Source organism: Pteropus medius, unplaced genomic scaffold (genome assembly GCF_902729225.1).
Source record: "Pteropus medius unplaced genomic scaffold, Ma_sr-lr_union100, whole genome shotgun sequence".
In the NCBI taxonomy this organism is placed as follows: domain Eukaryota; kingdom Metazoa; phylum Chordata; class Mammalia; order Chiroptera; family Pteropodidae; genus Pteropus; species Pteropus medius.
Genome location: NW_024356397.1, coordinates 2,241,434 through 2,257,194, shown reverse-complemented (window position 1 = coordinate 2,257,194; position 15,761 = coordinate 2,241,434). Strand labels below are relative to the sequence as shown.

Genomic DNA, 15,761 nt, shown 5'->3' with positions numbered 1-15,761 from the left:
CTGCTCAACTCCCATTTGTACTGGTAAGTTCTGCTTGAAGCCATCCTAAGCCTATAGTAGTCGCAGCCAAACAGGTTCAGTAAGGATGGAAGTCAAGAGGGTTTCTGTCTTGTGTGTGTGAGAGGGCTCATTGGGGGAGCGGTATCTGCTTGCCTCACCTTCCCTCCGTTTTGACAAGCAGGAGCCCGTGTTTACACTGAGGGTGGGGTGAGAGGAGACATGTGAAGCTCCTTTCTCCACCCATGAGCAAAAACAAAATCCTTTACACCAGGAAGTCCTTCCCATAGTCTAACTTCAACCCCCTAGACTGTAGTACTAGGCCGCTGGGAGATGCTGTACATTTGGCCGGCCAGTCCGGCCGGAGGGCATTTTGGCTGTGGGAGATCTAGGGCAGCCCCCTTTCTCTGATGCCCTTGGGAGAGCTGCCTGTTGTCTCAGTAGGTGGGGATGGAACTGAACCCCTACCCAGGGCCTTCCCTGCAGAAAGCCTCCTCCCTCTTGGAACAAAGGCCTAGGGAGGTGCCAGGTTAATTGTCACCAACCTGCCCAGGCTGCTGAGCACTCATCTCTCATTCCCCTTCTTCCTTATTCTGGCTGATGCCCCTGCCCTTAGATCACACAGTGGCAGTTCTAGAAGGGGTATCAGAGGGCAAACCCCTGGTCTATCTGCCTTGTGTTGTACAAATGAGGAAACTGAGGCCCAGAAATGCAGAATTCATCATGACTCAACTGAGTTGCCCAGATCAGGGTGGGGGAGATGTGTTTTTTGTAGGGAAACGAGCAGGCCGGGTCCCCACCCCACGGGCTCACGGTCCAGGCAGATGAGCTTACTGGGTGGTGTCCCTGGAGCATTCAGGTCCTATTCCTCAGGTGCGGGGGGAGGTGTCAAATCCCCTGCTTTCAGCCAGAGGTTGGCGTTTGCCCAGGGAGCCTTAAGGTTCTTTGTCAGGAAGGGCTAGTTTGTGCCTTCCTGTGTGCAGGCAGGGGGATGGCTCTAGTGGCTTCCAGAGGCCGCATAGGCCTAAGGGAAGACATAGTGCCCATCTCTCTATCTCCAGGCATTTCACCTCCTTTCCTGGGTCCCCTCCTGATAGCCTACTCAGGCTGAGTGCTGGCGGTCCTTCCTCTTGTCCCACCTCCATCCCCTCTGTTGTCTGCATGTAAAAGTGAGAGTACCCAGCCAGCAGCCTCTGCTAGATGTCAACACTGTCCTCTCCCTGCCTCCCTCCGCCCTCTTCTCCTGCTTCTGCTCATCTCCCCTCCTCTCGTGGCTGCCAATGTACCAGTCCTTCCACTGGCGTGAGCTCAGGGCCACCCTCGGAGCAGGACGGTAAGTGAAGCACACAGAAGGTAAGTGGCTTGCCCCAGAAAACACAGCCTGTGAGTAGAAGAACCAACACTGCTCCAGAGCCTCTCGCCCACACTCGGTCATCTCTCCAAACAACCCTCCTCTTTAAGAATTCTCCTTCTCCTCCTTGGTGCTCTGATCTCTCTCCATGCCTCAGAGGGCTATAAGGAGCTAGGGAGCTGGACCGCCTCTGCCTGTCCTTTTTCTTTGCCTAGAGCCTCCACCCCTGCACTGGTTATGGCATCTCACTCCTGGGCCTACGTATCTTTTTCAAGCCCTGTGCTGCACCCCTACCCAGGAAGCTCCTCCACCTTTCTGTCCAGCAAGGTCCCTCTCTCCTTCTTTTCAGGCTCCTGCCCAGAAGGGGCTAATTGGGTTCAAGAGCATCCTGGGCTGGGCCCATTTATGGTATTTTTAATTTACCAAACAGAACATATCTGGTACATGGTAAGTGATTTTAAAAAATTACCTTATTTGATTATGATAAGCCTATTACATTGATGTGTACTAAGGCACAGAGAGGTTTAGTAATTTGTCTGAGATTACACAGCTGGTCAGAGGTGGAGCCAGTATTGCGGTTCCAGATTTCATACTCCTAATGGCTGCCTGCTCTAACTTGCGTACAAGTGGCCTTTAGAAGGAGACATGGAGGGACAAGAGCTAACAGACTGTTTCTGTAGAGTTGGTGGGTCAGCTGGGACTCCTTGGGCAGAGCCCCAGCAATCGGGGCCCCCAAGGGGCTGGCACCTTCAGCTCCCTGCGTCCACCCTGAAGAGCACCCATCTCGTGGCTCAGGCTTGAGGATTGGAAGTCTCCGGTTCTGCCAAAGACCTTTGAGGGCATCGCCCTGGCCCCTGGGCACAGGACCCTGACACCTGGGGCCCCCTCCCTGTGCCTACACACTCTCCTGTCCCATGGCAGAGGCATGGAATAATATCAGCCCTGTTGTTCAGGGAGGAAAGCCACGCATCAGAGCCAAATTACATAGCTCATGAAGCATTCCTTTTAAGGGATTAACCCAGGTTTGGAGAGTAGGTGGCTCTGCAGGGACCTGCCTCCCCAGGGCAGTGGGCTTTTCTCCTAGGGCCAGCAGCCCAGGAGCACAGAACTCTGCAGCCGGCAAGGGCTGGGAGAGGGAATGTTTCACTTCAGTGGATGGTTGTCCTCCAGTTGTCACTTCTCCTCCACACCCTCACTCAGGCACTCCAGGTATGGGTGCAGGAATGCTGGTCTGGGCACATCAATGGGGAGAAGAAATGGTTCCCATCTCAAAGACCCTGGCTTTGTGTCTCACAGATCTGAGTTCAAATGCAGCCTGCAGATTTGCTGGTTGTGGGACCTTGGGCAAAGCACTTCTCTGGATTCAGTCTCCTCACATGCACAGTAGGGGAAGTAGCCACTGTGGGGTGTTGCTGTGTGGGTTCAATGACACACATCTGCAAAGTTCCCGCAGGGAGCCAGCCACAAGCAGATGCTTGAAACGTGTTACTTTCTTCCCTCTGCTCCTCTGGGTGGCCTCCTGGGACACTAGCAAAGTGCAGAGGAACACAGAAGCAGGGAGAGCAAGGTGCAGACAAAGACTGAGCCAGGGCAGAGGAATGGGGCTCTGGTTTACTGCGGAAGTAGGGGAGAGGGGAAGGTTGAGTTTTCCTCATCTGTAAAATAGGCACAATATGACTTCTTTCCTAAGGTTGTTGAGGGAAATAGAGATACATATGTCAGCACTCAGCATGGTGCCTGGCACATAGCAAGTAAATAAGAGCAGCTCTTACTATTGTGACTATTATTCTTGGGCAAGGCAGGAAGGAGCAGAGGTGAGAGGACTGGTCAGGAGAGGTCTCTTGAGGGAGGTAAGTGAGGAGCAGGTTTGGGAGGTGGGCAGGACTTCCTCGAAGCTCTTGCAGTCCTTGCCTTGAGGCAGAGGTGGACATGAGTGCCCAGACTAGCATACTGGCCATGGGAGTGGGGTCTAGGAAGTCAGGGTACAGGGGACTCACTCCCTCTACTCAGGTGGGTGCCTGGCTGGCTGCCTGTTTCTGACTCACAGCATCCATCCCCTGCATTCCTATCTTTTCACATGCCATAGCTTCATCCCCACTCCGAAGCCTTTTTCCTGCCTGAAGCCCCACATTCCCCATTGGCTCTGCCTGGTGCTCCTGACTCTGAGAAGCTGAACAGGACCAGAGGCCCAGACAGGAGGGTGGAGCCTTGGGAGGACATCCCTACCCTTCATCTGCTTTGGAGTAGGACAGCAGACCATTCCTCCATCAGCCATTCCTATGAGGAAGCATCCTCCTGGCCACACTCGGAGCTCCTCCCTAGTCCATGCCTGGGGGAGGGTGGCCCCAGGCCACACAGCACATTGCAGACATCCCTCAGAAGCTGTTCTGAGGTCCCTTTCTCCCCCCATGCAGGGATGGCTCAGAGACTTCCCTCCACATTTCTCTGCTTAGAGCTAGTCTTTGGAGTTAGCAAGCCCGCTCCCTATTGGCCGGGGGCAGGGGTGGGGCATGATGCTCAGAAAACACAGAACTCAGCCGTCTGCCCAGGCTTGACAGTCCTTAGTTTTCAGGAACCCCCCTCCCACTTTTGCTCACCTTGCCAATCAGGGAGGCAAATTTGTCATTGAGGACCTTCATTTCCTCCTTTTCCTGGTTCTTTTGCTGCTGGATGGCTGGATCCACCTTGAGGTCCAGGGGCACCAGCAGGCTGGGGTTCACAGTCACCTTAGGGATGGTGCCAGACGACCAGCAGTCTGTGAGGCTGCGGGAGCTGAAGCCCGGCCCGGGGGCCCCAGAGCTGTCCCATCCTGAGGTCCCAGGCCAGGGGCCGCCTGCAGGGGTCACTTCACAGCTGCTAAGGCTGCTGAAGCCAACAACGCAGGAGCGGCAGGCCATCACGGCCCCCTCGGCCCCGGGAACAGTGAGGGCAGGGCACAGGGATGAGTGAGGGAGCTTTGGGGTGGCGTTGGCAGCTGGCTCCAGTCACAGGCAGGGCAGGCTGGAGACTGAGGAGCAAACACCTGTTGTACAGGGCTCATTAGCTCCAGGAGGGCGGGACGCCTCTCAGCCCGACCAACCTGTTGGATGATGTGGCGCTCCCGCCCCTCCCCCGGCACCACGCACACATCTCCTCCCAGGACTGAGGATTTGCCTTGCTGAGGGGGCTGTTCACAGGCTCCCCTCACCCCAACCCAGCTGGTCCTGGCTCCAGGGAGGGAGGCAAGGCTGGGCTGGCTGGCTGGCCGGCAGTAGGGAGGCTAAGAGGAAGGGCGATTCAACAAGCAAGGAGAGGAGAGAGAGAGAGAGCCCTCACCTCTCACCGCAGACCTCATTGCATACCTGAAGGCTGACGTATCTGGGCTCACATACTTCTGGAGAAGATGACGCGAGCACTGGCCCTGGGCTCCCGAGTGTAAGACGGCCGGCCTGGGTGCCGTGCCAGCCTGGCATTGGAAAACAGCACCTTTACACTCAATTTTCCAGCTGCTCAGGAGTCTCCCTGGCTTATCTTCTCTTCTTCCTTTCTTCTTCCTTCGTTCCTTCGTTCCTTCGTTCCTGCCTTCCTTTGACCTACTATTTATTGAGCACCTACTATGCGCATCACCTTGCCAATCAGGGAGGCAAATTTGTCATTGAGGACCTTCATTTCCCCAGAGGCTGGAGAGGAAATAGATAGTCAAGGCAAAGAACACTTGGCTTTGACATGTGAGACATGGGTTCAAGACTCAGCTTGGCTACTCACCACTGGTGTGACCTCGAGCAGGTTACTTGACTTCTGTCCTCACGTGTAAAATGGGGATGAAACTACCAACCCCATAGGAGGTGAGGTACACAGAGAACTTAGTGGAGAGCTAGCACAAAGCCCTCAGTAAATGATGGCTAAGACCAGTGCCTGCCTTCTGGGAGCTGAGTCTGGCAGGGGAGATGGCTGTGACCAAATGCAGCCTTGCCTCAAAGGTTATGACGATGTGCCCCTGCCTCTCTGTTCTCCCTTCTTTCCATTCCTCTTTCCTCTCTTCTCCATCTCCTTTCTCTGTTTTATTTTAAATATGAAACAGAAATAGAAAGACACCAATTTGTTCCCACAGAGCCTCTGACGGAGCAGCAGAAGGCTCAGCCAGCTCAGGGCAATTCCACCCACCTTCCCAAAGTTCAGGAGGTCCCACTCTTCCACTTCTAAGGAGCTGTTGGCTCTCCTGGGCCCGCCTCTTCCTTCTTCCCTGGCATGATGTCTCTGGATATTCTTGCCCTGGCTGGTTGGCTCTGTGTGCCCTCCCTGGACCTGGCACACCACTCTGGGTGGTGGAGTCACAGCAGAGAGAGGAGAGTATCTGAGAGAGTCTCAGGTGATCAGGGATGGAAGAGATCTCAGCCCCCTCTGGGTCTGGAGGAAGAGACAGGCTGGAGATGGGAGCCACTGCTGGGGTCGCATTGCCCACTCCAGGCCTCCTGCCTCCCAGGTCAGACTTCTTTCCCCACATAGTGGGCATCTCTGGCTCACTAGGGCACAGACATCTGTACCGAGGCCATGAGTCTATTCTGAGGCTAGATTTCAGGCTCTGATGCTGGGGCCGGGCTGGTGAGGTACTTCTGGATGATCAGGTCACTGCAGTGGTGTCTGTCTCCACTTCTGACATGTGCTGCCCCCATTCGGCACCCACTCGCATGGTCCACCCCAGCCTCCCTGACTTGATATCTGAATAGCATGTGGTCAAACTCAGAGTCCTGCTCTCCCCCACCCCAGCTACCCCTCCTGTGTACTCTGTGGGGAAGGGGAGGGCAGGCAATGGCGTGTGGGCCCTGCCGGTGACAAAAATAACAGCCAGTCTGTCAGGTATGTCTCAAATGCTTTACACAAATTAGCTCCCTTAATCTTCATGACAAATGCCATTTGAGGTAGATGCTTTAATTCTCATCAGCCTCAATTTAGAGGAGGAAACTGAACTTAGAGGGATTAAGTTACTGTTGAAGGTCATACAATTTATCAGTGATGGATTGAACCTAGACAATTGGAGCTATGAGTCCCTTCCTTTTATGTTAGCCTCTGAGCCTGGTGACCCTTGGAAAGGGTAGTGGATAGAAGAGAAAGTTCTCTTCTTACTGTTCAGGGCTCACTGTCAACTCCTAATTTTCTTTAAGCTGGATGCCCAATTCTCCAAAGCACCTCTGCATAACTTAAGTCTGCTGTTTCTTGCTGACTTCCATTGACCTCCATCAACCCCTGAGTTTAGACAGGTCGCAATTAATTGCTGAGTCCCTGACTTCAAGCCTGACATTTCAGGGCTGGCCCTGGGGCTCACGTACTGGGTAGCCTTCCTTGGGGGCAGCCTGGACTCTTTGGGGCATGAAGGGCATGCTCCCTGGGGCTCTAGATGAGGTTGGGAAGTAGATCCCGCCTGTTGCTTCCTTTCTGGCCTGGCAATCTCTCTTGGGTGCAGTCTGAGAGGTGTCTTTGGCTGTCATAGCTCTGGCTGCCAAACAGGAAGAACAGCCAAAAGGCCCCAAACAAACACAGCTCCACAGAAGCACCCAGCCTCACCCCCTCACTTCCCTTCTCCTCTCCTCCCCTAGGTCCACCCATGCCTCTTTTGGGGGTCAACTGTTCAGAGCCCTGCCTCTCCACCCTCACCGAAGACTTGACATGACTCTCTCCGGCCTTGTTTAATGAGACTGGACTACCTGGGGGTTTAGGCTCCCCAGGAAGCAGGAAGCCTGGCAGGGTCAGGAGAGGGAAGATGGTGAATGGGTAAAAATTTCAGTCCCTTTGGGGATGTTGAAGTACCTGGGCAGTCTCCAAACCTCTCCTGGGTAGACTCAGAAACAAACCTTGGGGCTTCCAGTGGGGCGTGAGCTTGGAGACCCGAGGTGCGAACTGGCATCTTGTACCCTCTGGGACTCGGAAGCCCTCTCCTGGTTGACTTACATGGTCCAGGGACAGAAATCTCAGTTCCCCTCCCTTCACCTTAAGTCTCTCTCCTTTGCCTCTGGTTCCCTGTAACTAGTGACAGAACATGTTCCTAATCATCTAGGAAGCAGAGAAAAGGCAGAAGAAAGGCAAGGGCTAACAGGAGGTAAGGAATTGGGGAGGCTTGAGCTGGGCTGCCCAGAACCTTGCTGATACTGTCCTCAAAGAAGGAAGGGGAGTTGTTTCATTTTCTCTGCTTCCTTCTGCCTGCCATCTCTCTCCACATCACACCCTCCCAACAACTGATCTGTCTCCCTCTCATTCTCATCCACCTCTTCTCTCTTGCCTTTCTGTCTACTCATTCCTCTCAGTGTCCTGCCCACTTAGAGTCCTGGCCCAGGGCTCCTTCCTCCCAGCCCCAGGGAAGAGAGGCGTCTGGTAGGCCTCCGCAGCCCTACTGGATGGCCTTATGGGGATGGCATCTCTGCGTCACAGTTTCAGCACCTCCTCTGGGCCCTGCTCCCTATTTGAGCTGAAGCCTGGCCTGTGGAGCCGGCAGCCCTGGGATAATGCAGGATAGCAATGCATAGTTGTTAGATGACTGTTCTATTGAGCATATCCCTGCTTGGCTGGGGCTCTAGGGCAGGACCTGACTCTTGCAGAGACAGGCAGGGACTCTTTGAGCAGGGGAGAATCTTAGCCTCACTCCAGGGCATGATAAACCACTCCATCAGGAAGCCTTCCCAGAGGAGCCTGCTCAGGTTCCTGTCCATCTTTCCTCCTCTCTCCTAAATGCACGTCTACATCTATGCTTACTGGGTCAGGACCCTCTCCCTGATGGCTCTAGAAACTCTGGTTTCCTTACCCTGGACCATCCCTTCGAGCAGGCCTATACTGAGGTCGCAGGAGGGAGGCCCTTCCCAGAGGCCAAGTTCTGGGAATGGGATGGCCTAGGTCAGGGTTTGAGGGCCCTTGAGTAATTTGTGGCTGTGTGAAAAGGATTTCTAAGGGCCCCACACCTTGAGATCCCACAGATTGAGAAGCTGAAAGTAGATTTGGGATGGGCGAAGGTCAAGAGAGGGGGAACTAACATCGAGGATGGAGAAATTAAAAAGGTCTGTTAAGCCTCTTCCACGTGTCAGGCAGGCTATGGAGGAGACTGGGGAAGGGTGTCTGGGATACCTTCCCAGTAGGATCAGTGAGCAAAGTCTTGAAGGAAGAGGAAGAGTGGACCAGGAAAGGAAGGGCGCTTCAGGCTAAGAGAGGAGTAAGACAGTAGAAACTGTGTGGGATGGTGATGATGAGAACAGCCAGTATCACTGGAGTGTCGGAGGTGCTAGAGAGCTCAGAGGAGCAGTGACTACTTCAGGGGCCCTGGGAGGCCACAATCGAGGCATTACCTTGCGTGAAGTCCTTCAATGGCTCTCTGTGGTTTATGGGACAAAGTCTAGAAGATTTCTTGGAACATCAAACAAGATCTTCTGCATCTAGTGCCCTTCTTCTCTGTCTCATCTCTTCTATACCCTCCTTCTCTCCACATCCCCTACCACTTTCCAACCCCACCAAACTGGCCCGTTTCTCTGAACCTGCTGACTGATGCCATGTGTTTGTGTTGGACAGCTCAGATATGGAACATTTCCATCATCGCATGCAATTCTAATGGATAGTGCTCATCTGCGAGGAAGGTATCTGCCATGGGCCAGGAGGCTTCAGATTCCGGGAGGCTGTGAAGTGGTTTAAGATAGACTAGGGAGGCAGCATGGGGCCATGGCAGAGCTCTGGACCTGGAGATAGGAGAATTGATTTCTAGTCTGGGCTCTTCCACTCAACAGCTCTGTATTTTGGGGCCAAATGCTTGGCCTATCTGGGCCTCAGTGGATTGTAAAATTAGGCTGTATAAGCCACCTGAATGATTGCTTTTTTTTTTTTAATTAAAAAATTTTCCCCAGTTTAGTTTATCAAATGTTCCTCAAACTGTTGTTGATCCCTTCACTATGCTAGGTACTAGATAAGCCAACGTCCTCTATCAAGCAGCGTGCTGGGGAGGTCAGGCAGGTGTGGGTATTCTATAATGAGGGCAGGCCTCTGGGGCCAGGGAGAGGCAAGCACAGCCTAATTACACTTTCCTGCCTTCATAGCACTTAGCCCAATTTGTAATTATTTGTTGTTGGTTGTTTACTTGTGCCTGCCTCCCCTGTGGAGCACAGGGACTATGTGGTGCTTTTGTCATCTCAGTGTCCCAATGCCTAGCAAAGTCCCTAGCATATAGTAGGTGTTCGATGACCATTTCTTTCCGGAATGAGTAAAAGGCCACCCTTCTGCCCAGGGCACTTGTTATACCTTGTTGGGACACAGGATACAGCATCAAGAGCTTCAGATGGTGGACAGACCCAAGGTGGGTTGGAGAAAAGTCAAGATGGGGAGACTCTACCTCTGGAGGCCAGCTATGGAGGCCAGCTCTGGAGGCCAGCTATGGAGGCCAGCTTTGGAGGCCAGCTCTGGAGGCCTTGCACAATGGGACCTGGCTGCCTCCTTGCCAGGCTGAGCTGGGCTGACTGGAATGGGCCTGTGGTTGACACTGAGTCCTCTGCCCAGGGTGTCACACATACCATCACTGGATGCCTGGCATCCTGCTCCTTCGGTTCCCACTCAGTGTGGGTGAGAACTCTGATGACTTCCTGCCACGGCCCAATGCCTTATGTGGGCAAGAAGATTGATGGTCCTCCCTGCAAAAGAAAGAGGCAGAAGGAAGCTTCCCTAAGTTGCCAAAGCCCCATTAGGCCTAGGGTTTAGTCAGGCACGTATTTGGAGTAGGGCAGGGACCAAGCCATAACCCCCCAGGTACCTTTCCTTCAGTGTACAATCTGGATAGAGCAGGTGGGCGTTGGTTTCCCTGGCCCAGGTTTAGGATAGGCCCAGCCTACCTGGGGATCCCCAGCTCGTGCCTGGCTGTGTGTTTCGTGCATGCCAGTGGCGTTTCGGCACGTTTGCCAGGCCTGCTTCTGGGTGGAGAGGAGGAGGAAGAATTGCACAAAGGGAAACTGGCGGGAGGGCCCTGCTTCCTCTGTTGGCTCACTGCCTCCCAGGCAGGACCAGGACCAGCATGTGCCCCTCGGTTCCCTGGGAAATGCTGTGCTATCTCATCTGCTTCCTCCCCCAAGAGGAAATGCCAGGTCCCAGCAATAAGGGTCTTGGTGGCCTCTGGCTACTTTCTGTTCCATCTACTGTGCCTGGTCACTCAATCAATGAGGAAGGTCCCTTCCAATAACTCTCATTTCTCAGCCCCGAGACAGACAAACGCTCAGCGTTTCTCCTTTCTCCCATACACATCACCTTCCTGTCTGCCTCTGAGCCTTCATGTGGGCCACTAAGCTGATTTGGCCTGCCTCTCCCTTCATCAGATCTTCCGAAATAGCCCCCCTCACTTGTCCTTTGAAGGGGAGAGCTTGTAAAAGGAGGCTTCATGATGGCAGGGACTTTGTTTTGCTCACTGCTCTATTGCCACTGGCACATAGTAGGTACGCAAAAAATAGTTGTTGAATTAATGCACAGTGCGCCCTCTATTTTTAGCACTTGTTTCTGTGGCTCTCTTAGGCAGGGTCTCTTCCCTCCCCCACTCTCTCCCACCCTCCCCCACTAGACAGGGTCTGGGGATACTGTTTCGCCTCCTCTGAGTCCCCCCAGGCCTGGAATCCTGGTTCCTGGAAAAATCAGCCAATCTTGCCTACCCTGTCCTGTGTGCCTTCATTCAGGAAGTGCCTTCTGCATCTCTCCTGGGTGCCTGATCCTGGGTGCTGAGTAGTGGGGCAGATACAAAGATAAATGAGGCAGGGTGGTGACTGGGTATTTTCCTCACATTCCGGTCCCCTCTGTCTTCCAGTCCAGTGCTTTTTGAACTCTAGGATCTCTTGCCATTCAGCCTCTGCCTCCAGGCCAGCTACCCCTTGTTCTAGCCTCCTCATCTTTCCAGTCCTGGCACTGTACACAGCTATTTAGGAGGTGTCCCCTCCCTGGGGCTGCTTTCAGAGAAGAACAAGGAGGGACTAGAAAGCTGGGGTGGCTGACAAAGGCAGGACCAGGGAGTGGTAGGGCATCTGGAGATTCTTATTTGTAAGCCCAAACCGCTCCCTGAGCTTCAGCCACTGCCTTTATCTGCCTTGATAATAAACCGAAACCATATTCTGCTCCCTGTTGAGCGATCAGTGCCCAGCCTCTGTGAGCCTGCCAGGATGGCAGTGGCCCAGGATGATGCTGGGCACTGTGCCAGCTGACAGGTCAGCCCTGAAGCTGCAAGCAGGAGGGTAGCCACCAGCCTGCAGAACACCCCACATGCTGGGATGTCCCTCATCCAGGGGTCTGCAGTGCCCATACAGGGCACACAGGAGGCTCTCAGGATGGATCTTGAGAACTGAAGCTTGAGCTATGGCAGCTTATGGTTCGTTCATCTTTATAACCCTAACACCGGGCATAATGCCCAGCATACAGAAGGAGCTCAGTAGTGGAACTTTGTGCACTTAGCACTCATTTATCAGGACCTACCATGTGTAGGTAGCTGCATCCTTTCCCTCCCCATCCTTCCATCTCCTTCCGCCAGCACCTTTGGGGATCTCCTGAAGTAGTGAGATGTGGGGTGTCTCCAAGGTGGCCATCTGTGAAAGGCCAGTCTGAAGCCAGGCCTGCATAATGTGTCTTAGGGAGAAAAGGAGGAAGAAGTCCTTCCATGTGTCCCCATAACCCAAATTAATACTCAGGCGTACAAAAAGTGCTCACACAGGTGGCCTGATTTCATCTCACCAATGCTGCTCAACAGGCTGGGCACCTTGCACTTCCATTTTGCAGATGTTTGGGGTTTACACCCAGATCTTCTTCCTCCAAACGGAGCCCCCAGCCCAGGCTTCCTCGTGTTGGTTAGAGTCTTAGCCCATAGTTAAGCTCTGAGGTTCTGGGAGAAGCTGGGAGGAGCTAGGGACTGGGAGATGGGAGAATAGCTAGGGTGGAGATGGCGTGAGGAACAGAGGGAGCAGGGCACAGGGCTGGGCCAATGGGGCAGCAGGCAGGCTCAGGACAGGGCCCCCAGCCTAGGCTCTGGATGGAACAGGACTGGCCAGTGGGAATCTGACGACCTCAGCTCCTCTCTGAGGTGCCATTGCTGCCTCCTGAGTGAGCAAACAGCGCTGGTGAGATTGGGGACTAATGGGTGTTTTCCAGAGGGTGAATCCTCTACATAGGGTTTATCTTCCGGGGTCATCGTTCTGCAGTCTGCACTTAGCAGGATAATAGCAGCCTGGTCCTGGCTGCCTATTGCCCCCGGGCCCTGCAAACAGATGGAAGCAGATGAGGGAGCGGAAGACAGGAATAAGCAGGGGTATCATGTCCCGGCCCTACCCTGCTTCCTTATCCCACTGCAGCTGTGTGTGCCCATAGCTGTGTGGCCATCTCCCCTCATGCCAGGGCCTCATGGCAGCCCAGACCCAGGCACCCTCACAGACACCCATACCCCCCACCCCGTCCTTATTCCAGCTGTCAATCCCTGCCGAAGCCCACAGGTATCCCCTCTGCAGTCCCTCATCCACCTTCCTCCTGACGCATGGGGCTCCTCTGCTATCCTCGGGAAGCAGAAGAGGGAGAGGGCAGTACTGTTGATCCAGGACATCCCCTGTATCCCACAGTGTGGCACAATGTTCCGTGTTCACACGGCTTTCTAAATGCCCATGACCACCTGGGGTGGTAGGAGTCATTTCTAGATTACTGCTGAAGATGCTGAAACTCTGGGAGATTAAATGACTTGTCCAAGGTCACATTAAGTGGTAGGCGGAATAATGGATCCCCCAAAATATCCACTTCCTGATCCCCAGAACCTGTGAATATGCTACCGTACATGGCAAAGGGGACTTTGCCAATGTGATTAAGTTAAGGATCTTGTGATGGCAAGATTATCCTGAATTATCTGGGTGGGCTCATTGCAATCACAAGGGTCCTTTAAATGTGCATGAGGGAAGCAGAGAGTGATGTGATGTGAGAAAGTCTTGACTGGCCTTTGTTGGCTTCGAAGATGGAAGGGGAGCCAAGGAAGGTAGGTGGACCAGGTGGGGAAATTATTATCTTCTAGTACCTTCAGAAGAAGTGCAGCCCTGTTGGCACCTTAATTTTAGCCCATTGAGACCCGTTTTGGACTTTTGACCTCCAAACTGTAAGATAATGAAATTGTGCTGTTTAAAACCAACAAATTCGTGGTGATTTGTTACAGCAGCAGCAGGAAACTGATATACCTAGCTAGTGGCAAAGCTAGCGTCTGAACTTGGGACTCAGCCTCCAGTCTGCTCCCTTCCACCTTACTTGTCTGATGACTAAGCTCTGTCCATCACTCTGGGCTGCCTCTCTTCCTGCCCCCTGCCCACATTTTCTGAACTGAAAATCGGGCCCCACAGCTTGACACATGAAAGCCTATTGTTGAGGAAGTTGAGAGAGAAGATTCAAAATTGGAACAGAGGCTAGACTTCAAGTGCTCTCCTCCTCGGATCCCAGCCTATCCTTTCTGTCTCTCCACTACTGTGGGGGGCGGGGAGGAGTGTCAGGAGTTCTTAGAAACATGCCTAACAGCAGCCCATTTCTTTAGAGGTTCAAATGAGGCAGGACATGTGCTAGCCATTAGGGCTCAGGGCTTAGAGGAGGTAACAGTCTTAAACTGACACGGTCTCTACCCAGAGGGCACATGCAGCCTGCCTGCTCCTGCACTTTGCCAGGTGGTTTCTCCTTCCTAGGGGCTGATCTTCTGAACGGGAATGGACGAAGTGGGAGGGACGCATCTGAGAGCCTCTTTGGTATGGGGCCCCAGTGGTCTGTGTATCTCTCTCAGGGCAGGGGAGATATCTGTGTGTCAGGGTACCTGGTTGTGGGAAGATCTAGGGATCCCACCTCTCTGGTGTGCGTGTAGGGGCATATCTCAGATCCTGGGGGCCTCTCTGGGCAGTGTGTTCAGCTTCTGTGTGTGAGTATCTGTGTGTGAGTATGTGAACATGTGAGTGTACAAGTGTGTCTACTCATATCTCTGTGTGAGTGTGTATGTGAGCGTACCTACTCATATCCCCGTGTAAGTGTACATGTGAGCGTGCCTACTCATGGCCCTGGCGTATCTGCATGTATTAGTATGTCTACTCACTCTGAGTGTGTAAATGAGTGTATAAGTTTGTGGCCACATCTCTTATGACCCTGTGTGTGTGAATTCCTGAGTATGTCTAGTCACACCTGTGTGAGTGTGTCAACACACATATGAGTGCCTACTAACACTTCTGTGTAAATGTCTGAGAGTGCAAGCATGTCTTTTGTATGTGTGAACATGAGAGTGTGAGCATGTCTACTCACACCCCTGTGTGTGAAAATGTAAATGTGCCTACTCCTACCCTGTATATGGATGTGTGAACATAGAGTGTGTGAACATGTCTGCTCACATCCTTATGTGTGAACAAGTGAGCATGTACATGTGCAATCATGCCCACTCATGTCCCATCTGTTTGTGTACAAGTGTGTGTCTCTTCATACCCACGTGAGTGGTTGAGTGTATTTACTCACACTTGTATGTGAGTGTGTGAACGTGTGAGTGCGAGAGTGTCTACTTTCTCCTCTGTGTGTGTGAATATGCGAGTGTGTAGGCGTGTGCTCTTCTAGCCCCGCGGAGGTGAGCGGAAGCTCCCTGCACCTTGCCAGCATTGCCTCACTCCTGTGACACAGCCACTAATGACTATTTGCCATTGTCTGTGTGATGGTGGCATCACCTGCACTAATGATAGTCTCCCCTGCCTAATGATCTGGCTCCTGCCCCATCATTTAGGAGCCACAGGAGCACTCTGGGACTGTGGCCAGAAAGATGTTGACGAGCTCAACACATTTCCCACTGGGATGCCAGTGGGGGTGGGGAGAAGCGTAAATCCCACCCTCCCTTAAGCCCTCTGGGTGTCCTGTGTGGGCTGGGAATTTTGGCCAGGTGAAGGCATTCCTGGGTGGGAGCCTAGAGTCTGGGCCCTGCCCTCCAACTCTGGAGGGGCTGTATGGCTGCTGCCTGGGACCCGATCTGCTCTGGGGCCACCCATGGGGCTGCGGCCACCCATGGGGCGCTAGGTCTGGAGCAGCCCAGTCCACAGGGTCTAAGACAAGCCACACTTTGTGGAGTCCTACCACTGAAGCTTCATTTGCTGACCCCACCAAATTGTCTTTTATGATTGAAATGAAGTTACGACAGCCTCTGGACTCAGAAGGAGGAGCTGAGGAGGGGCTGCTGGTCCCTTTCTGTGAGTCTTCAGCAATTTGTTCATACTTTCTTACAGCTGTGAACCTACTCCATCCTATTAGTGTTTCCCACTTACAGGCCTGCCGCCTCCTACTGGTTAAGTTTATCTGGAGAAGCAGATAAGCCTAGTATTCCAGCTGGTTCAATAGGGACTCACTGAAGGTTTTCCCATTTAACTAATGCACCCCTGGAACTATCTATGTGACCTTGAAGTGACTTGCT

The 15,761-nt window shown here is 53.2% G+C and overlaps 1 protein-coding gene across 21 annotated transcripts in view; it reads right to left on the bottom strand.

Annotated features, from left to right (window-relative positions):
* KRT80 (keratin 80) overlaps positions 1-15,761 on the bottom strand; it is a 41,749-nt gene that overhangs the window by 18,044 nt on the left and 7,944 nt on the right. For 2 of the 21 annotated variants that reach the window (XM_039862280.1, XM_039862282.1), the window contains exons 3-8: positions 11,795-11,944; positions 10,984-11,049; positions 10,101-10,257; positions 5,492-9,981; positions 4,690-4,793; positions 3,946-4,074 (exon numbers count right to left, since the gene is read on the bottom strand). In XM_039862280.1, the coding sequence (XP_039718214.1) occupies positions 3,946-4,074; positions 4,690-4,793; positions 5,492-5,840 (582 nt within the window). In that variant the 5' untranslated portion in view covers positions 5,841-9,981; positions 10,101-10,257; positions 10,984-11,049; positions 11,795-11,944. Of the gene's footprint in view, positions 1-3,945; positions 4,371-4,689; positions 4,794-4,954; positions 9,982-10,100; positions 10,888-10,983; positions 11,945-12,049; positions 14,268-15,761 lie in introns of those variants that run through there. The other 19 variants (XM_039862281.1, XM_039862284.1, XM_039862275.1 and 16 more) reach the window with 18 other exon arrangements.